The following is a 22,361-nucleotide window of genomic DNA, read 5'->3' as shown; positions in this document are numbered from 1 at the left end:
AAGGTTGTGAGTATGAAAACATGCAGAACCAGCAAGCACGAAAGGAACAGAGAAAAAGTGCGAGAGAGTTTGTGCTTTTCAACTGATTGAGCTGCTGTGCTGCATCTGTCTGTGTGATGATGACTGACAGCTGTCACTCATTATTTATGGACAATGAATGGTTCATGGGCTTCATATGACGTCTCTGTGTGACCTCATCGGTAACGTTACTGTAAACATATTAAACATTTAATTTAAATCCCATCAGCCTTTTCAATGGATTGTGCACATATTCGGTTTTCAGATGTTTCTGTGATTTTCTTTTAAAACAAGTGTTTGTTTAAAGGAATAGTTCACCCAAAAACTAAAATAAAATGTTGTTTTAGTATCATTGAGGTATATTATAATTTCTTGAAATATGTTGAAAAATATGTTATTTAATTATATTATTATTTATTTAATTTTAATTTGTTACATTTTTAGTAATCTTATGTGTTTTTGTCATTTTTAGTAGTTTTTTAAAAATCTATTTATTTTTTATTTATTATTATTTAAGTTTCAGTTTAAGTTATTATAGTACTTCAAGCTAAACTAAATTAGAGAGAGAAATGTCTATTTGGCAACTTTCTGAAATATGTTTTTTATATATTTTTATTTCATTTATTTTTATTTTATTTTATAAACATAGAATAAAATAAAAAAAAGTTTTAAAATAAATATTTTATTTCAATTAGTGGCCAAGGCAACATTTTAAATTGTCATTTAATTTGACTTGAAATAAATAAAAAAAAATAAAAAAAAATGTTTTATAGATATATTTTTTTAAATTATAAAAAATATGTTCAAGTACTAAAATAACTTCAATTAAAATGGAATAAAACTAAATAAATTAAAAATAATAATAAAGCTGACAAAACACAACAAAATTACAAGAACTTTAACTAAAAAATTAAATAGAAAAAGTATAATAGCATTTCAATGATATCAGACTTTCAATTGTACAAAGTTTTTTATTTTTGCTGTAGAACAAAAATTCTCAATAACAAAAAAAAAAAAAAACTTTTCTGGTGCTTTTAGAAGCTTGACATTGTTCACAATCAGTTGTTGTTGTATGTGTGAAGATTCTTCATGAATTCTCTTTTCGTGTTCCACAGGAAATAAAATGACATGATACATGTTCAGAACATCAAAGAATGACAATGTCCATTTTTAGGTGAACTGTGCCTTTAAATTCATCAGCAGTCCAACCTGCTTTTAAGATCTCAGCATCTGCAATTAAAAACCCACATGTTTGTTATCAGTATCAGAATGTAAAAGTCATAAATAATCCAACAGTTCCAACACTGTGCATATTGTTTCTCTGTGCTGAAAAGAGTCGGAGGGCCTCCAGTCAGACGGTAGTGACTCTCATAACCACTTCTCTAGGTTTAGTGGTGTTTGTGCTGATGTTAGTGGCAGGGCTTCGTGCCTCGTGTGGCCGTAGGTGACTCAGTAAATGCAGGAGGTTATAGGGACAGTGTTGGTCTTGTAAAGCTGGTCCGTCAGCGAGAGCATTAGTCTGGTAGGAGTCCTGCGCGGCCGCTGTAATGTTTGTGAGTGTCTGCGTCCCAGCAGCAGCCATGAGTGAAGACGGTGAAGGAGAGACGTCCGCTCCCGCCGGCTCTCTCTGGTGGAGCAGCGAACGCGTCCATTCCTCATTATTCTTCTGCTCCTCACTGTCTTGCTTTTTGTCGTAGTTTAAAACTTTCCACTGCTGATTGACGGCCTGCCAGCGATGGAATATACGGAAAACGGATGGGCCCTCGTGGACGATTAGAGCTGCGGAAAAGAGATTGAAGGTAGAAAAGGTTATTGTGACTTTTTACCTTCTGAGTTTATATCTCGCTATTCTGAGTTATTTTGCAATTCTGAGTTTATATCTCACAATTCTACTTTATATATTGCAATTCTAGTTTATATCTTGCAATTTTGAGTTATTTCGCAATTCTGGTTTATATATCGCTATTCTGAGTTATTTCACAATTCTAGTTTATATCTAGTTTATAGTTTTTTTTTGCAATTTTGAGTTAATATTTTGCAATTCTAGTTTATATCTCGCTATTCTGAGTTTCTTTGCAATTCTATTTTATATCTTGAAATTCTACTTTATATCTTGCAATTGTGAGTTATTTCACAATTCTATTTTATATCTCGCTATTCTGAGTTTTTTGCAATTCTACTTTATATCTTGCAGTTGTGAGTTATTTCAAAATTCTATTTTATATCTCGCTATTCTGAGTTTTTTGCAATTCTACTTTATATCTTGCAGTTGTGAGTTATTTCACAATTCTATTTTATATCTCGCTATTCTGAGTTTTTTTGCAATTCTATTTTATATCTTGCTATTCTGAGTTTTTTTGCAATTATACTTTATATCTTGCAATTGTGAGTTATTTCACAATTCTATTTTATATCTCGCTATTCTGAGTTTTTTTGCAATTCTATTTTATATCTCGCTATTCTGAGTTTTTTTGCAATTATACTTTATATCTTGCAATTGTGAGTTATTTCACAATTCTATTTTATATCTCGCTATTCTGAGTTTTTTTGAAATTCTACTTTATATCTTGCAATTGTGAGTTATTTCACAATTCTATTTTATATCTCGCTATTCTGAGTTTTTTGCAATTCTATTTTATATCTTGCAATTTTGAGTTATTTCACAATTCTATTTTATATCTCGCTATTCTGAGTTTTTTTGCAATTCTACTTTATATCTTGCAGTTGTGAGTTATTTCACAATTCTATTTTATATCTCGCTATTCTGAGTTTTTTTTGCAATTCTATTTTATATCTTGCAATTTTGAGTTATTTCACAATTCTATTTTATATCTTGCTATTCTGAGTTTTTTTGCAATTCTACTTTATATCTTGCAATTGTGAGTTATTTCACAATTCTATTTTATATCTCGCTATTCTGAGTTTTTTTGCAATTCTATTTTATATCTTGCTATTCTGAGTTTTTTTGCAATTCTACTTTATATCTTGCAATTGTGAGTTATTTCACAATTCTATTTTATATCTCGCTATTCTGAGTTTTTTTGCAATTCTATTTTATATCTTGCAATTGAGTTATTTCACAATTCTATTTTATATCTCGCTATTCTGAGTTTTTCTGCAATTCTACTTTATATCTTGCAATTGTGAGTTATTTCACAATTCTATTTTATATCTCGCTTCTCGCAATTCTAGTTTATATCTTGCAATTTTGAGTTATTTCACAATTCTGAGTTTATATCTCGCTATTCTGAGTTTTTTGCAATTCTATTTTATATCTTGAAATTCTACTTTATATCTTGCAATTGTGAGTTAATTTCATAATTCTAGTTTATATTTTGCTATTCTGAGTTTATATCTCGCTATTCTAACTTATATCTCGCAGTTCTAGTTTATATCTTGCAATTCTACTTTATATTTACCAATTCTAGTTTATACCTCGCTATTCTAGCTTATATCTCACAATTCTGGTTTATATATCGCTATTCTGAGTTATTTTGCAATTCTGAGTTTATATCTCACAATTCTACTTTATATCTTGCAATTCTAGTTTATACCTCGCTATTCTGAGTTATTTCGCATTTTAAATTTATATTTTGCAGTTCTAGTTTATATCATGCAATTCTGGTTTCAATCTTGCCATTCTAGTTTATGTCTCATAATTCGGAGTTTATTTTTCACCGTTCTAGATTATATTCTGCATTCTATTTGCAATTTTGAGTCTGAGTCTTCACAGAGAGAAGTAATTTTGAGATGAAAGGGTGGAAGAATCTAAATGCAAAAATCTTTACTTACATTATAATTGAACCTCAGGTAGATAAACAACCAAATATTATGAATTGACTGCTTTAATAAAGTCAGGCTATAGACAGCTGAAAACACACACCATTGCTGCCCGTCTGTTCTCATTGTCAGTGATTGCAATGTTAAGTTTGCAAACTCAGAGTGGTGTTAAATCAAAACCACATACTATACTATACACTATACTAGTTCTGTGAGGAAAAGGACAAAGATCTGTGTCTAAAGTGTCTGTATCTACTACGTAGTTTTGCTACAGCTTGTTGCATTATTCTTCTTCATGCTCGGTGATTCAGAAAGCTGAATGATTCTTTAATGTTGTGTTAATGTCTTTCTGGGAAGTATTTTTTTTGTGAATGAGGCTTAGAGTTGGTATTGATTTCTACATTCCCAATCTAATTATAATGTTTTGCACTGTATTTGGACATGTAAAGGAATAGTTCACAAAAAAAAAGACAATTTGATGAAAATTTCCATCATTTGCTGAAAAATGGATGCTTTGCAGTGAATGGGTGCCGTCAGAATGAGAGTCCAAACAGCTGATAAAAACATCACAGTAATCCACTCTGATACAGTCCATCAGTTAACATCTTGTGAAGTGAAAAGCTGTGTGATTGTAGGAAACAAATCCATAATTAAAGCATTTTAATTTCAAAATGTTGCTTCTGGCTAAATACGAGTCCATAATCCATAATAACGCTTCCTCCAGTGAAAAAGTCCCATTTCCTGTATATTTGTTTAGAGCCGTTTAAAATCAGCTCTTAATTGAGCGAGTAAAGTGTTTTTTAAATGTTTTTTTTCTTGTAAATGATGTTTGATCCGTGCAGATTTCACTGCTGATTCAGAACAGATTACTTTTTTAGTGGAGAAAGCTGAAAGGAACCATGTGAAGTTAAAAATGACGGGTTTATTTTTTAAAAACATGCAGCTTTTCATTGCTCCAGATGTTAAATAAAGAACTGGAGTGCTTTTGTGATGTTTTTATCAGCTGTTTGGACTCTCATTCTGACGGCACCCATTCACTGCAGAGCATCCATTGATGAGCAAGTGACTTATTTCTAATTTTCTGATTTTTACAGTCATTCATGTGAGTCTGTAATTTCAGTATCATCAATATAATATATATTTTGTTCAAATTTTAAATTAGATTTGAAAATTTAGAATAAGGTCAAATAGAATAAGGCATTAATATGTTCTTAATTAGCACTAATACATGGCTAATTTAGAAATATACATGCTAATAAGCAACTAATAGGTGTTACCTATTCTAAAGTTTAAGCTTAATTTTAATTAAAGTTTTAGTAATTTTATTGTTGTAGTTTTTTAAAATATGTCTATATACGTTTTATAATTTTTAATTTTTATTTAGAACTTTAGGACTTTAAATACTAATGAGAATAATTGTCTTGGCAACTAGCTGATATAAACAAGTCATTTATTTATTTATTCTTTTTATTTAGTTAGTTAATTTGGATTAAAGTAACAAAAATATCCTTTGATGGTTGTAGTCTTAATTAACAATAATAACCCTGATGTGAGTCAATCTTTGAAATGGAAGCTGCACTGAAAAAAAAATGATTCATTGAATTTACTAAAAAAATGTATGGTAAGTGGTTGCAATCAATTTATTTTAGCTACATTTAAATACATTTTTCTGAAAGTTAATAACCTAAATTAGTTTACTTAAATATAGCTAAAATAAATTGATTGCAACCACTTACCATAACATTTTTAAGTAAATTCAATGAATAATCTTTTCAGTGTGTTAATATTAACAAGTTGGTATTACATATTCTCATGCATAATATGATATCTAAATCCTTGGCTCTGTTTCTTTTTCTTTAGATTTGAATCCCTGTGCATTGGACTCATGGTCACTGGTGTACGTTGTGAATCACAGAAGACGATATGAGGCATGTTGGGTGTCTATGGTTAAAAGCAATTCATTACAGACCCAGTATGTCAAGGATTTCTGATTTTAAACATGCATACTTTGTGTGGAATTTTTCTGAAGATCTCATATTAAAATTCTCCTTGAACTTAAATGTATTATATGATACTAAGAAAACATACTGTAACTTTCAGAACTTAAAACTTCCTTCCCAGTGAAACAAGCACTAAACTTAACTGTGTAAAAGACCCATTCTGACTCAACATCCAACTAAGATGAACCTAACGTGATCTTTGACCCCAAGCGAACTGTACATACCGATACAGACGACGTCCATGAAGCCGTACATCCCATAACAGATCTGGAAGAGCAGGTCTTGCCGTTGCCACTTGGCCGAAGGGCTGAGAGACGACCAGACCAGCCAGGAGATGCTGGCGATGAGGAAGAGCGAACCCAAGATCGCCGCCGCGATCTGAACCTTCTCAATGACGGTGAGCGAAATCGCTTGCCACTTCATTAAAACACAGAAGAGACAGAGAGAGCAGGGGATTTCAGTGCTACTGTATTTCTCTATTCTACTGTTAAGAATTGAGATTCAAGATCCGATTCGATTCAAAAATTCCATTTAAATGCTACATTCAAATAATTTAAACATTCCATGTTAAATTCTATTTTTAAATGGTAAAAAAAATGTAAATGCTATATTTAAAGGATTCAGAAATGCCTTTCTTAAAATGCAAGATTAAAGTTTTTTAAATCCTAAATTTAAATTATTAAAAAAATCAATTTAAATGCTACATTTAAATAATCCAAGCATTCCATGTTAAATGCTATTTTTAAATGGTTAAAAAAATTGTTGTATTTAAAGGATTCAGAAATGCCTTTTTTTAAATGCTAGATCTAAATGACCCAAACATTTTTATGATTTGAAAACATATGCTGAATTAATGATGCTGAAAATTGAGCAGCAATATATTAAGTTTTACAGGATATTCACATAGAAAATAGCTATTCTGAATTGTAATAATATTCCTCAACTTAACTGTTTTACTGCAATTTTATTCAAATAAATGCAGCCTTGGTGAGCAGAAGAGACTTTTTCCAAAAATATTTCTTATTGACCTAAGAAAAAATATTTCTTAATATCTTATTTACCTCCACCTTGTTGAACCAAACTTTTGAACGTTAGTGTATGCGCATAATACACATTAATGAAGGGGCTCTTCCTCAAAAGTCAAAGAATAATTGATGGAATAATTGAGAAACAGAATTAAATTCAGGGCTCATTTTGTGTCTTGTAAGTGGTTCTGAGGTGTTGTACCTGCAGTGGGTTCTTGGTGCTGATGGCGATCACCTGATACTTGTAGTAACAGAGTTCACAAGCCCACGAGCCTCTTTCACTGATCCACTTGATGAGACACGGTTGATGAGTGCTGCGTACAGAGCCACTGCAGCGACACGGGCTCAGCAGCTCACCCTGAAACACACACACACACACAAAAGTTGGAGATCATAAAGTACTTGAGGAGGAAAATACAGCTCAGTTTTCTTTCCAGCCCAAATTGAGAAAAACTATACAATTTGTTGCAGTTGCTGATGTTTATATGACCAAAAAGTGAGGAAATGTTGATGCTTGTAAAGTAAACCAATGATATCTTTATAACAGTACAGCAGATACTTACATAATATTACATAATATTATATTAATATCAGTGCTTTAAGTGGGCCGGTACGCACCGGTCCAAATGTAGTTCTTGAGCATGGGCGTAGGTTTGGTCTCAGCTTTGGTGGGGACACCCCGGGAACCCCCCCCCCCCACCCCCCCCCCCCCCCCCCGAATATCACAATACAGAAGATAATCTACTTCATCTCATTATATTGTATCCTGACCCCGATATACCATGCTGTATACTGTCCCTAAAGAGCTAGTATAACTGTATAATCTCAAAAATGTACTCTCAAAAAATAAAAATAAAAACCTGAGACTGTGTAATGCTGAACAACCACACGTTTCATTAACATAAATTATGTACATTAGTATTTACACTAACAAAAAATGGAAACAAGGAAACAAATCTAAATATATAAATATAATAACCCTTTTTTATTTTAAACACTATTTACCCTCCAGTACACTCACGTTTATGTTGACTGCAAGATTCCAGGTTAAGGTACAGGCTCATTGACATTCAGTTACTTGCTAACGTAGCATTCTATCATCCTGGGTAACACATACTATCACCAGTTAATACTATTTTCCACAGTAGAATAAAACTGAATATTAAAATGTTTTTACTGGCCTTTGTATGTGGCACAGAGACAGCCCTGGTAACTTACCGTCGGCAGTCGTCAACATGTGCGCGCGCACACACACACACACCACCAGCTCGCTGCTAGAGCAAGCACAAAAGTAGTCCCGGCCCGCGCGTGTAGCCTGTCAGATACCCCGGCGCCAATCAAATTACAGCGTTTCTTGTACTGTCGTCGTGGCCGTTAGAATCGATCCAAATAGCAGTGCAAAGATACAAATAGCAGTTCAAAGGAGCTTACTAAATATTGGTGGGGACAAATTTGTCATCTCAAAATATTGATAGGGACTACCTAGCGTCCCCCCCTAAACCTACGCCCATTGAGCGTACCACCACCTCTCCGTGCGCCCAGAACGTGCTTTTAGCGTACCGGTATGTTCATTTGGACATCTTTTTTAATAGAGGTTTTAATCCTTTGCCTTCACTGCCGCTTTTCAGAGCACCCTTCACAATGCACACTTCCTAATTCTTCCTAGTTCGGAGTATGGAGCGTGAATCATTTGAACCAGTTTGGGAGTTCGGAGCAGCTTCGCGGATCATTTGAATCAGTTCGAGAAATCAGAGCGGGTTCGCGAATCATTTGAGTCAGTTCGGGAGTTCGTAGCGGGTTCGCGAATCATTTGCGTCAGTTTGGGGATAGCAAATCATTTGTATCAGTTCGGGAGTTCGGAGCTGCTTCGCGGATCATTTGAATCAATTCGAGAGTTCGGAGCGGGTTCGCGAATCATTTGAGTCAGTTCGGGAGTTCGGAGCGGGATAGCGAATCATTTGAATGAGTTCGGGAGTACGGAGCGGGTTCGTGAATCATTGAGTCAGTTTGGGGATCGCAAATCATTTGAATCAATTCGGGAGTTCGTAGCGGCTTCGCGGATCATTTGAATCAATTCGAGAGTTCGTATAGGGTTCGCGAATCATTTGAGTCAGTTCGGGAGTTCGTAGCGGGTTCGCGAATCATTTGCGTCAGTTTGGGAGTTCGGAGCGGGATCGCGAATCATTTGAATGAGTTCGGGAGTTCGGAGCGGGTTCGTGAATCATTTGAGTCAGTTTGGGGAACGCGAATCATTGGAATCACTTCGGGAGTTCGTAGCAGGTTCGCGAATCATTTGAGTCAGTTTGGGGAACGCGAATCATTGGAATCACTTCGGGAGTTCGTAGCGGGTTCGCGAATCATTTGAGTCAGTTCGAGAGTTCAAAGCGGGTTCGCGAATCATTTGAGTCAGTTCGGGAGTTCAAAGCGGGTTCGCGAATCATTTGAGTCAGTTTGGGGAACGCGAATCATTGGAATCACTTCGGGAGTTCGTAGCAGGTTGGCGAATCATTTGAGTCAGTTTGGGGAACGCGAATCATTGGAATCACTTCGGGAGTTCGTAGCGGGTTCGCGAATCATTTGAGTCAGTTCGAGAGTTCAAAGCGGGTTCGCGAATCATTTGAGTCAGTTTGGGGATCGCAGATTATTTGAATCAGTTCGGGAGTTCGGAGCGTGATTCATTTGAGTCAGTTTCTAAGAGTATTTTTTCAAACTAATAAAATGATTTATTATTAAGGTTGCCTGTTGACTGCTGTATATAAAAGCCCTTCAATATAGTTGTTGTTACCTCAGGGGACGAGGGGAATCATCAAAAAAAAAAAAAAAAAAAACATTTTGTGGCTATAATAGAGTACCTGCACCTCTTTTGGGCCACTTAAAGCACTGATTAATATCAGTCATTATTTTATATCTCCAATAATATGTTTTAGTAAGATGAGATTCAAACGCTTAGTTTAATATTATGCAATGCAATATGATTATGATTGAGAAATGAACAAATAAACATTCCACAAAAGCCTGATGAGACTCATATTTGAAAAGGATGATGTCTGGATAATCAAGTAAAGCTAAGCTTCTTCAGTCCAGTGAAATATTACTAACAATATCAAAGATATTCTTATGTTTACTCTATAAAAATCAGTAAAGATGTAACATCAAGACACGTGAGGCACAAGCTGATGGTGGACGTCTGTACAATTAAGCTAAAAGACCTTTTACTTGATAAAAAAAAAGTCTAAACTATCAAACAGACGACAGAAGGAGTAGATTGTGTGCAAGAGGTTTCACAGCAAAGTTGTGATCATTTAGAAGTCTTAGAAATTCATGCATCAAATATGATACAGTAGGCTTTAAAGGGTTAATTGTATTTTTTTCTTCTTCTTCTTTTGTTTGCTGTGAACATATTTAAAAAGCATTTGTTATCTGCACTTTTTTCCCCATTATCAAGCACTTATTCAGTGTTTAATCTAGAATATTAGAAGCTGCAGTTGACAGTTCAGGCATAATGAAAAATGAAGTGTGTGAACTGACAATCTCAGAGCAAATAATTGATTTTCCTTATGGACATGATATGAAATTTAAATAGAAAAAGAGAACTAAAGCCCAACATTCAGTAAGAGTGATAAAAAAGTGCTCTATATATGGTAGAATGCTAGTTATTGGATCATCAAAAACTCTGTATTTTTTTTTATTTAAAAAAATAGTTTTTTTTGTGAGCTGCACTATATAAAAGCAAATAAAAAGTAATAAGAAATGGGCACCTAACCCTGTGCACAAAATTAGCATATTAGACGTATATTTAAATATACATATATATATTAACGTACTTTGTTCTTACTGTTTTTTTAATTCATTTTAATTTAATACATAATCTAATTTATTATATTAATATATTTATTAATTCTCTCTGTCTCTTTAAACTATTCTCTCTTTTTCTTTCCCTAATTTACATTTTAATGTAACCATCATGTGAATACTTGTATATTTATATATTATCAGAATTCATCTTTTTATTTATTTTATTTATCATCTGCATTTGGGATTGTTGTGTTGGGATGGCAATCAACAATTAGGAAAATAGAAGATCTTTTGTCAGTGAATAATTTCTATGCACCTTGTTTTGATAAAAAGAAATAATTCACTACCAAAGTACTGTTCGCTCTCGTTAGAAATCGACTATTATGCTCAATATTAATGTATGCTGTCTATTTGTATGCATATAAGTAAATTTGAACTGGTTGAATCTGTTTTTTCTCAGCTCTCTGTGATTTGGACCAGATCCTCTAGTGTGTGTGTGTGTGTTATATTTATTCCTGGACTGTGTTGTAGTACTGTTCCTGCTCTGCTTCATGTAGATGACAGTGTTAATCGGATGTGGATGGATGTAGACACACTGACTGTCGTGTGTGTGAAGTGTAACTGAGGAGCAGACACAGTAACAGGTGCAGCGCAGTGTGAGCGCTCACCTTCGTGCAAACAGGCGAACACTAACTCTAGATCCACGCTGAGAGACATCCACACTCATACACACAACATACCCTCTCGCTTCTCTCCAGAACATAAACAGAGCACCAGTTAAACGTTTCAAAACCGTTTCTCATGTCAGAATCCCAAAACACAGATCAGGTCAGCTGAGGTTAAACTGATGCATTAATGCACTTGAAGTTACTCGCTCATTCAAACCTCAGGGTACACGATGGATTGCTCAGTTGTGTTTCATTAATCAACTTTAAAACTTAATCCAGAGAAATGCAAATCGACACAATGTACTGACAAACAGAGACCAAGTTGATACTTGAATAAAACATGAACTGAATTAAGTCTCTTGGGCAATGAATGAGCGACCTCTAAGCACACAATCAGCTTTAAAAAAGTAACATGGATTTGTTTAGAAATGAGTTCATAATGAGAACTTCAACTTTTGATTGGAGACATTGTGACAAATCTGAGCACTGTTTGAGACCGTCTTGAGATTACTGAGGGCTTTTCCTCAGGAGAAACATTGCTCATTGTTTGCTCTTTCAGAGCTCAGAAAACCTAATGGAGTTCCATAAAATATTAACTTTATCTCAGATATTTCTCATAAAATTATTAAAAGTAAGAATAGACAAATGAGCCAGTAGCACTCACTGAATGTGGAGGGTAATATTTGATTAGAAATGTTTGAGATCGGAACAAGTGAGTTATGTTTCATTAAAGTATTAACTTTATTTCTCATAGAGTTGGGAAAAATAGCTTATAATGAAAAGCAGTTCAGGTTATTTGATCTTTGGAGACACGGATGATAAATATTTGAGTTTAAATTGAGATCTCTTTTTTTATTATTATTATTTTTTTTTTATATCCGAACACAGTTTGAGACATTATTGAGGAATAATGTGAAAAAGAAGACCTCAAATTCTCCATTCATCTCATTGCTGTCTGGGATAAACAATCAAAATAGTCAAGAAATCTAATCAGTGCTTCTTCTGCAAAAGAGTGGAGCTCGGAGTAAAATCCAACTTAACATGAGCATTACATAAACACCACCTGATGCTCCTTCATCCAAGAGGAGCGCTACCTCCGTCAGTGTCCAGAGGAAATAGAGCGGGAGTGTTGGTACAGACACAGGCCTGTCTACAGATGGACTTGGTGGGAGCGATTTGGCCGGACAGTATGAGGAGAGCAGGAACAGCCAATGGGAGGAGGACGGCACAGGAGGAGACGGGGAACACATCCAAACCTGCAGCCTTATCCACCTCCGTGTTCTCAGAGCAGCACAAATCAGACGGCCTTTACAACTGTGACAATCTGTTTCACTGACTCCATCGAGAGCCACGCCGCGGATAAAGAGTTTAATGCTGTTTATCGCACTCCTGTTCACATTCAGTAAATGTATATAATGTGAACAGAGTTGCGTATGAAGTGGTGTGAGTTTTAACTCTCGTGTTGTTGTATTTGTCATTTTCTAGTCGCATTGGACTAACACTTACTGACTTTACTCGCACACGGTGTAACGATCAGCAGTGGGGGTAATTTAACCTCTTTAGACTCTGCGGCCTCATATGAGGACATTATATTTTAGTGGATTTCTCTGAGTGTTACGGGGCTGATCCATGTGCAAGCTTTTGTTGGACAGAGACATGGACATAACAGGCCTGGGTCAAACACTGGCAAACAGGTATATATGGAGCAAGACAAGAATAATCCTAAAGCAAACACTGACATTGGGTCTACGATGAACAAACAATATCCAGAGGGTAAGCAAGAGAGTTAATCCAGAATCCAGAGCAACGGGGCAAAACAAGGAAAAGACTAAACTGTGAAAACTATAAACTGAAACTAGACTATGAAAACTTTAAACTAAGACAAGACAATGAAAACAAACACAGAATGGCTTGCTATCACTAGGGAAGGGATATGTGCAGAACAATACTCGGCATTGTGTGAAAAGAAGTACGACGCTTATAAAGAGTGTCTGATTGCTTGTGCTGTGTGTGTTTGGTCTCAGGTGCATGGTGTGATTTGTTATCAGGTGAGCAGGAAATTAAGGAAATATGATAATATTTTGTAATTTTCATTTAAATCTGACTTATTTTTGAATAGTACGTCACAAATCAGCATCTCAGGAAAATGTTACGGGGTTTCAAATCATAATGTGACTTTCTGTTACAAAACAGGATGATGATTTCATACCTCATATATATGTCTTATGTCAGATGTCTTAAACAGATCAGAGAGCAGCTGAAAAAAAAAACTGCATGTCACATCAAAAAGGTTTCCGGCTCTAATGCGTTCCTGTGAAAAGCGGCCATTTATCTTGAAGGGTGTGAAAAAGCGTGTCACGGTTAGTGTGCAGCAAGGGTTTGAAGATCCCAAAGTACCTTAGTCAGATTGTAGCTCCCCTGTAAAACTGTGTCAGTCAGTCGTGTGCCGCTCTGAATTATGAATAAGTATGACTCAGAAATAAATAAACATCTGAGACGGTGACTCCAGGGAGATTCTCAGCTAGACTTCAAGGAAAGAGAGAAACCGTGTCACTGATTGACACTCTTTAAATTAAATTAGCTGGCGTGATTAAAAACGGCCGCTCCTGTCAGAAATGTGATGCTTTAGGATGTCTGATATAAAGCTGCATTTAGGTTAAGAAACATTTTAACAACAACTGTAAAATCAACGCAAACATTCAAATGTAAGCAAGAAAGTAGCATTTCAACAATCTGGTGTCCCATTACTTTTTATTTACCAAAAATCATAAGTTAGTTTTTAATTTCTTTTAAAGACAATTATTAGATATGTTTAATTATCTGTTATCAACTAACATTTTGGCCTGTTCCACCTCCAGAGTTTGTTGAATAGATGTTTAGATCACTGTAATAGAAACATATACATATACTTATTTATAAAATTGTGTGTATATGAATAATAGTTTTTTTTTTTTTTCAAAAACACTGTTTTTATTATATGGTTATGTTTTTAATTTATATATGCATATATATGTGTATATATATATATATATATATGTGTGTGTGTGTGTGTGTGTGTGTGTGTGTGTGTGTATATATATATATATATATATATATATATATATATATATAAACAAATCAAAGTTGTAGGATTATTGGAGTGCTTTTTATAGGAAAATACTATTTCAGTCTTTCTACTTAGTGTTTTGTAAAATGAAAATGTACTCCAATAATCTTACAGATTTGAAAAATATATTTTTACAGTGTATATCTATAATGTTTTACATGCATGGCAAAGTTGTAGTTCATCAGCTTGTTTTGTTTGCATAAACTCAGGACATGAAATGAAATCTAAGCCTGATGTTTTAATTCACACAGAACCAAATAAGGAATCAGTCTGACTCATTTAGTAAAATGACCTACTTACCATTAATCTGAAAAGTAGGTCTGATATGGATATCTCCGTTTGGATTACTGCACTGCAACAGAGTACAAATGATCAGTGCAAGAACGAGCTTAACCTTCAGTCTTCATCATCAACCTCAAGAGGACAGACTATACAGTGCGGTAAATATATATACACACATACAAGTGTATTTACTAAATGTGTTTATGTAAGCAAAACAAGCTGATAAACAACAACTTTTCCACATAAGCACCACTTGCATGTTAAAAATGACAAATATTATGAGAGAACAGTAAACCTCTAAGTAACACCAACATTAAACCTGAATTTATAATATTGTGCTTCCTTCACATTTATATTTATTACATGCCTTCAAAGTTCTTTTGAAAGCCCGGCGTGATGGTTTACAAACTACTTCCATTTTTCAGAAACATTTGAGCGGCACCAAAGAGGCAAAATGAATTGAATCAGTAATAAATAACAAAATATATGCCAGGAAAGGGGCTGCCTTTGACTCTTAATGATGCACGAATGTACAGAACAACAAAAGGCGGCGCAAAAGCACAGCCTTAAGCCGTTCTGAAATAGCATTTCCCATCACTGGCTCGCTGGAGGGACACGGAGTATTTGAGTCTCCATTCAGTGTGATGTGAATGTAATGTGGCAGAGAAGTGGAGTGTAGACCTGTGTTATTGTGAATGCCTCCACAGGATTAACACATGCAAAATAATGCGTCCTTATCCGGTTTGGCCATAAAGGCATAGAGAAGAGCTGTGCTGGCCATTTGTCTTCATACTGATTCTGAAGCGGTTTCTTTCATCAACTGACTGTATGCATGGTCTAAAATTACAAAAATGTGATTTTGTGTCCTTGTATTTTCATTTTAGTTGCTTACAGGAATAGTTCTCTTAAATTTGCTGAAGATTTACTCACCCTCAGGAATACCCAAGATGTTTGTTTCTTCATCAGATTTGGAGAAATTAATCGATACATCACTTGCTCACCATTGGAGTGAATGGGTGCCGAAGAGTCCAAACAGCTGATAAAAACATTGCAATAAGAAGTCCATCTCTTGTTGTCTCTCACATCAAAATCCACCCACATATTGGTTTTGGAGTTGATGGTTTAATGTAAAAAAAATCTTAATAATGGATTTATTTCTTACAAACACGAAGCATTTGTCTTCACCAGATGTTAACTGATGGACTTGAGTGATGTGTGGATTATTGTGATATTTTTATCTACTGTATGGACTCTCATTCTGACGGCACCCATTCACTCCAATGGTGAGCAAGTGAAGGAATGTTCTACAAGTCTGTTCAGATAAAAAAAAAAAAAAAAAAAAAAACTATCTGTATCTTGGATGACCTCAGGGTGAGTACACTTTCAGCAAATTATATTTTTTAGATGAACTATTTGTTTAATTTTGCACTGTGGCTGTATCTATGTAGCCGTTTCTAATGTGTCATGCAATGTAACATTTGTTTGTTGTTTTAAATGAGTGAAAAACATTCTTGCATGTTAAACTCTTCCATGGCTTCCTCATAAATCTCTTCGCCTGCTAAAATGTCAGTACAGATGCTCAAGCGAAGACTTTCTGGGGTAAAGTGTATGTGAGGCAAGTAATACTACAGGGATCTCAACAGCAGATTGATTCTGTGACTATAATACATCTCTCTTGTCTGAATCTGTGCCTCTGCAGGTCTTTGAAAACAGCAAAGAAGCTTCACTACTTAGTGAACGCCACAGATGAAAGTAATCTTACGGGTTCAACACGAGTTCCTAGTTTAAAAAAGCAAAATTCATGGTTACAATGATGCACAGAGCCAGTTTTCCAGAGGGTTTAAAAAAGCATGAAACTGAAACCTGTATTTATTCTGACATTTAAAGTGCATTGTCCTTTTTAAGGTGGAGTTACTTTTCTAGATGCATGAATTTACTAGATCAAAGTGGATCAAAACAAAGCTAAGATGGAGAGGCTATAGACCTCACTGGTTTGCTAAATGTAAAAAGTCTCTATCTATACTCATGCATATTATAAACATTACTGGATTTACACAGCAAAAAAAAAAAAAAGCACAAATATCTTAACAATCTCAAATCAAGATACTTTTACTTATAAAACAAAATGACTTAAGATATACATTTTTGTTTTCTGAAAAAGTGTATCAAAGAGTTTTTGCTTAAAAAAAGAATCTGCCAATGGGGTAAGAAAAATAAAGCAGTTTTCCGTTTGAATTAAATGCATTTTTCCCACCACATTGGCAGATTTTTCTTTCTTTCGTGTTATGAGCATAAACTAATTAAAAGGCATTACATCACTTGCTCACCAGTGGATGCTCTGCAGTGAATGGGTGCCGTCAGAATGAGAGCTGTAATCCACATCACTTCAGTCCATCAGTTAATGTCTTCGTGTTGAGTCCTGATTCAAAAGTTAAAAACATCTTAATGACGGCTTTGTTTCTTTGAAACACACATCTTGTGTCTTGTCCAGATGTTAACTGATGGACTGGAGTGCTGTGGATTAATGTGATGTATTTATCAGCTGTTTGGACTCTCATTCTGACGGCACCCATTCACTCCAATGGTGAGCAAGTGGTGCAATGCTAAATTTCTTCGAATCTGATGAAGAAACAAACTCATCTACATCTTGGATGGCCTGATGGTCAGTAAATGTCCAGCAAATGTTAGTTTTAGGGTCAACAATTCCTTTAAATTTGGCATATTTTGTAAAAAGAAAGACATTTTGCTTCTCAAGTAAGTGTATCTTGATTTGAGAATGTTTAGATATTCATACAAGAAAACAAGACAAAAACAAAGTAAGAAAAGCATTTATTTTTGCATTGTACCGGAATCATGTGATTGTGACATTGAGATTTGAGTTAAAAGCTTAGACACACAATGTCACTAATTCTACACTAGTTCAATACGAAAACCTACTGTACAGTGTGTGTATGCAGTCTTTACGTTTAAGTCTTTTGAGAGAAACTGTGAATGCTTTAGAACTGATTTTGCATTGAACCCAGAAACCATTAATTAGTGCTCTTCAGATCTAGTCGAAAAGATGTCTGCAGCAGCACATTACTCAGTGTTAAACATTTAAACATTGCTTTTACAGTGCCATTGAACAACTGAATCAGCAGAAAACATGCATGAATCAGTCAGACAGAAACAAAAGACCTTCATCTAGACACGTCTTTACATCATGTAGTATCTGTAAGACATCAGTTCTGCTTCGTCTCTGCACACAAAAAGCCTGAGAGAAGATCTGATCACCGTTTAACTGGAACAATCATCTGAAATCATTCCCTGGGGTTCGTCTGCGGTCTTTACACGTACAGCAGAGCTTCTCAAAGATACCACGCTGGTCGCTATGGGGCAGCTATCTTATAACTGCATAAGCACAATGGGTTTGTTTAAATCTGAATTCAAGTTTTGTTATTATGGAGCGGTTAATAAAAACACTGAACGCCTCAGAGGAACTTTCTCTGATTCGTGAACACAGTAAACACAGATTCTGAGTATTTCTACTGTTATTGTCAAAGAAAAAGAGATGTAGTTCATTTAACACACATGGACCTTTTGTGAAAAGCTTAAAATGAGCTTTCTAACAGCATGTTTCCACTGTGACAACATGCCCCACTGCGGAGGAAACGCAGCATATTATACGCTTTAGAAAGCTCATTTTAAACAACTACAAAACACAAAGCAAAAACGTAAGAGGTACACATTAAAAATATATTTTTCGAAGTTGTAAATAAAACAAAAACAATTGGAGAGTGTTTAAACAATAACGTACCATTTCAGTCTTTCTACTCATAACGGCTGTGTTTTATTTAATGTCTTACCTGCCGCTTCTTTGTAATTATTTGTGAAATGTAATATATTTGGGCCAATAGATATTGAAATTAATAAACTGAATCAAATAACTGATTATTTATTAAAAGCAAAAACTATATTCTACACTAAAACAATTGGTGCATTTACTTTGAAACAATACAAACAAACAAGCACAAAGAAACGACAAGAGAAAAGTCTGAAATAGTATTTTCTCCTCTAATAGTCTTTGTTTTATTCACTACTTCCAAAAAGGCACAAAGAAGCAAAAGCAACTTTTTTTGTGCATCTTATAATTGTGACAACTAGCCCCGGTCTCCGCTGTAACTAGTGTTTAAAGGTGTTTGCTCTTTGGTTGTAACCCTCTGAGGAAGAGAGTCGATCCCTCTCTGCCGACTCGTCTCAGGTTTCCTTCTGTCAGCTCAGGTAACATGAGAGTTTAAGGTTCTCGCACTCTTCTCACTCCAGTTTTTTATTTACTCTGACTATGCACCAGCTCAAATGTATCAGTGAAACAAGTGTGAAATAAATGTTGTTCTGTTGTAAATTCTGGTGAATCACCTTTCCTTTGGGTGAAGACGCTGCTGAGATTTTTGAAGTGGAAGCTATTTGCATACGATCATGAATAATTAATGAGGCCTGCTCTGAGCTACAGTTTTCATACTAAAGCAAGGCACATTAAGAAAAGTTAATACTCCATTGCCATTTGCAGGAGCGAGACTTAAAAACCATGAGGTTTATTTAAACAGGACTCACTGGAATTATTAAAACCTTATAAACATAAACTTTTCTAGAGACTAGTGAATAAGAGTTTTAGTTCTGAACTGACTGATTTAATAATCTCTTTGCAAATGCAGTCTATGAAATTACAATTGAAATTAAATTTGGCCAATAAAGGAGAAATTATTTAATTGAAAATAAAATGTTGTAAATGATGAAAATATGTCATTGAAATTCATTGGTCAAAATTTTGTTTAAAACTTGCACTGAATTAAAGTTTGTTAATTCGGCCAACTGAGGGCATCCTTATCTTGAATGTTTTAAATCTTCAAAATGATTTTGATGTGAATTGCAGTTTAATTTTAATTACATTTTTACTAAATAATGCTTTTAATATACATTACCCTATGTAACTAAAGTACATCATAAAAACATACGTTTCATCTGATGTTCTGTGATAAGACGTGATATTGAGTGATAAGAGTGTATTTTGATTAGGGGAGTGGCCATTGGCTCATGCTCATGAATATTTAATTAAGTAGGCCCATGCAAGGAATGGCTGTGTATGGACTTCAAATAATTGTTGTTGGTAATTATTATAGATTTGTTTGTGTGTTTTGTGTGTGTTTCCAGTTATGTTAGCTGTTATGCTGTTTTGTATTGTTTGAGTGTCTGCAGTAAATGAGTTCACCCTTGTTTATATGCCAAAAAAATAAAAAAATTAAGTCATGTTCATATTTTGGTCAATTATAAATTACAATAAGACCATTCTTTTCTTTTTGTTTGACTGTGTAATTTAAGTTGTAGTCTCTTTAGGTTCTGTTCACACACATGGATACCGACATAAAATGGTGTAGAATTTGAGAATTTTTAATGAGATATTGCAATTAAATTTCACAAACATTTACTAAGAAATGCCGAGTATCACTAAACGTGACATTTTAAAGTAGAAATGCTGAAATAATAATAATAATAATAATAATAATGCAATAATAATTAAACTTGCTATGCTAAAAACACAAGAAAACGGCTGCATATTTATTTATCGACTGATCGATTGATTGATTGATTGTTATTTTTCAATATTTGTGAATATTCGAAGTCAGACTCATTAATCGCTGAATGCGCAGTAAAAGTAAAACTACCAGTGTTTTAATAAATAAGGTAATATATTAAAATAATATGACACGAAACAATAATTGGTTATAATGGCTACATTCAAAAGATGGAAGATAATAATACAAACTGGACAGTCCTAATGCAAAACTGTAATTAGAAATGAAATTAACATTATTAGATGTAATGGAACCAAATCAACATTTTTAAGTACATGGTTAAATGACTTTATGTATCATGTAGACTACATTTGTTTACTTGCTATTGAACTAGGGTCGGTTTCTACCTGTTCCGGCCCCTGGAAGCATATCCTGCACACCGGGGTTCCTTCTGCATAGCTGATGAAGGAGAATCTGTCATCCCTCCGGTCCTTGGGGAACTCCTCCGCCGCGGCACCCGTCCACGCGCATCCGTCCGCAGCCTCCTCCTCTGTGGACGGCGCACTCCAGTCCCGGAGCCGGTGGGCTCGTAAGGTATTGTTGTTATCCTTGGCATACGGGCTGATTCTGGCTGTTTGTCCGCTCATGGGGTTTGTAGGAGCCTGTGGCCCGAGCAGAAACACCTTGAGGTCACTGAAGAGAACGCAATAGCGGCTCTTCAGCATGCCGTGACCGCGCAGCATCCAAGAACGGGGAGAATCGAGACCGTCCGGAATCAATTAGCGCGCGTTTATCGACTCCCTCTTAGTTTAGGCTGTGAAAAGCGAATGCATGCAAGCCATGATAATCCGGAATGATTGCAACACGCTACAATTGAGAATTTAAGAGGTGCATTAAAGTGGCAACCTGCATTAAGTCCATTGCACTTTTGGAATCTAGCTTAAAATGTATTGCAAGGTAAACGGAGAAAAGTGCGCATCTCTATTGCATCCTGAATTAGATAAATAATAATAATGAAAAGGCAGTAAACAGGTGTCAGAAGCCATAAGATCGATTCATTCCATTGGGTTTGAGATCTATGTGTCCACCTGTGAAGAAAAGCTTCAAAGTCGCATGCCACATGTGTTAAAGCATCCCTCAGCGGTGTGAAATCATTCAGGCATCTACACCTAAAGGTTATGTTTCTGCAGGTGATGCTTCTTCTTGTGCACGTCGCATGTCTTCGGTCGCTTCGAGAGCATGTTGTTCTGCTGCAGCTTTTTGCGTCGTGTCCGCGCGATTCCTAAAGATAATTCCTCGGAGATGTGTAATCCGATCCCTCCGTGAGTTCGGGTTTCGCTGGACGGTGTTGGAGTGGCTCCGTGTGGCTGATGCGGCGGTTTCAGCACCGTGACTCCCGGGACAGCGCACGAGCATACGTCACACGCGCGGGGAGAGAGAGAGAGAGAGAGATATGCTGACTCTGGGTTTGAGGTCGCCCATCAGTGTGCTGTGAACTGTGTTACTTCAATTGTTTACACAATGCCAAGAACATGAACACGATGGAAATGGTGCAAAAGTTGCACAAAGTTCATTATATTTGTACCCATAGACTATCTTTAAACCGGATACATATTAGCACTCACTCAAGGATGTCAAGCCTTCATGGCTCAGTGGTAGAGCATTGTATCAGCAGCGCAATAGGTTGTGGGTTCAATTCCCAAGGAACACACATACTGTTAAAAAGAAAGAAGCATAGCCCGAATGCACTGTAAGTCACTTCCAAAGCGTCTGCCAAATGCATAAATGTAAATATCTATATATAAAAAATAATTTACCTGGTAGAAAGGTGTGAATATGAGTAAAAAAAAAAAAAAAAATGTGTGTGTGTATGATTTACGTCAGTCACTAATTAATTGACCACAATGCAAAATTCATTATTTGTATTAATGACATGCCTGAAAAATGTACCAAATGCTCCTGTTTCAAATATTAAATTTGAAATATTTTGCTTGTTTTAAATAAATATATTTATCTCAAAAAGTGTTCATTTAAAATGTGTCCGCGTATTACATTGCATTACATCATTGTATAGGCTAATAGTGTTTTTGTGTTAAGTTACCAATTCAATTTGCCAATAAAGTTTATATAAAAAACCG

At 35.2% G+C, this 22,361-nt stretch overlaps 1 protein-coding gene across 2 annotated transcripts; it reads right to left on the bottom strand.

The window, feature by feature from the left end:
- Positions 1-1,044: 1,044 nt before the first annotated feature.
- Positions 1,045-20,969, bottom strand: LOC113052921 (E3 ubiquitin-protein ligase MARCH4-like). Of its 2 annotated transcripts, XM_026217403.1 has the most exons (5): positions 20,631-20,933; positions 14,693-14,744; positions 7,026-7,181; positions 6,023-6,215; positions 1,045-1,797 (listed from the first exon to the last, which is right to left on the bottom strand). In XM_026217403.1, the coding sequence occupies exons 1-5, from the start codon at positions 20,837-20,839 to the stop codon at positions 1,370-1,372; spliced, it is 1,038 nt and encodes a 345-aa protein (XP_026073188.1). In that variant the 5' UTR covers positions 20,840-20,933; the 3' UTR covers positions 1,045-1,369. The 2 variants fall into 2 exon arrangements, with proteins under 2 accessions (XP_026073188.1, XP_026073186.1); XM_026217401.1 differs by lacking the exon at positions 14,693-14,744 and having other exon boundaries at positions 20,631-20,969.
- Between the last annotated feature and the right edge of the window lie 1,392 nt (positions 20,970-22,361).

This window comes from Carassius auratus, chromosome 34, assembly GCF_003368295.1.
Source record: "Carassius auratus strain Wakin chromosome 34, ASM336829v1, whole genome shotgun sequence".
In the NCBI taxonomy this organism is placed as follows: Eukaryota; Metazoa; Chordata; class Actinopteri; order Cypriniformes; family Cyprinidae; genus Carassius; species Carassius auratus.
Note: the sequence above shows the minus strand (reverse complement) of the source record. Positions and strands in the feature narration are given on the sequence as shown.

Coding starts and splice junctions, on each gene's coding strand:
- LOC113052921 (XM_026217401.1), bottom strand. CDS start 20,966: ATGCTGCGCGGTCACGGCATGCTGAAGAGCCGCTATTGCGTTCTCTTC. Junction 7,182..20,630: donor GCTTCCAGGGGCCGGAACAG/GTAGAAACCGAC, acceptor TGTGTGTTTCAG/GGTGAGCTGCTGAGCCCGTG. Junction 1,798..6,022: donor CATGGACGTCGTCTGTATCG/GTATGTACAGTT, acceptor TCTTTTCCGCAG/CTCTAATCGTCCACGAGGGC.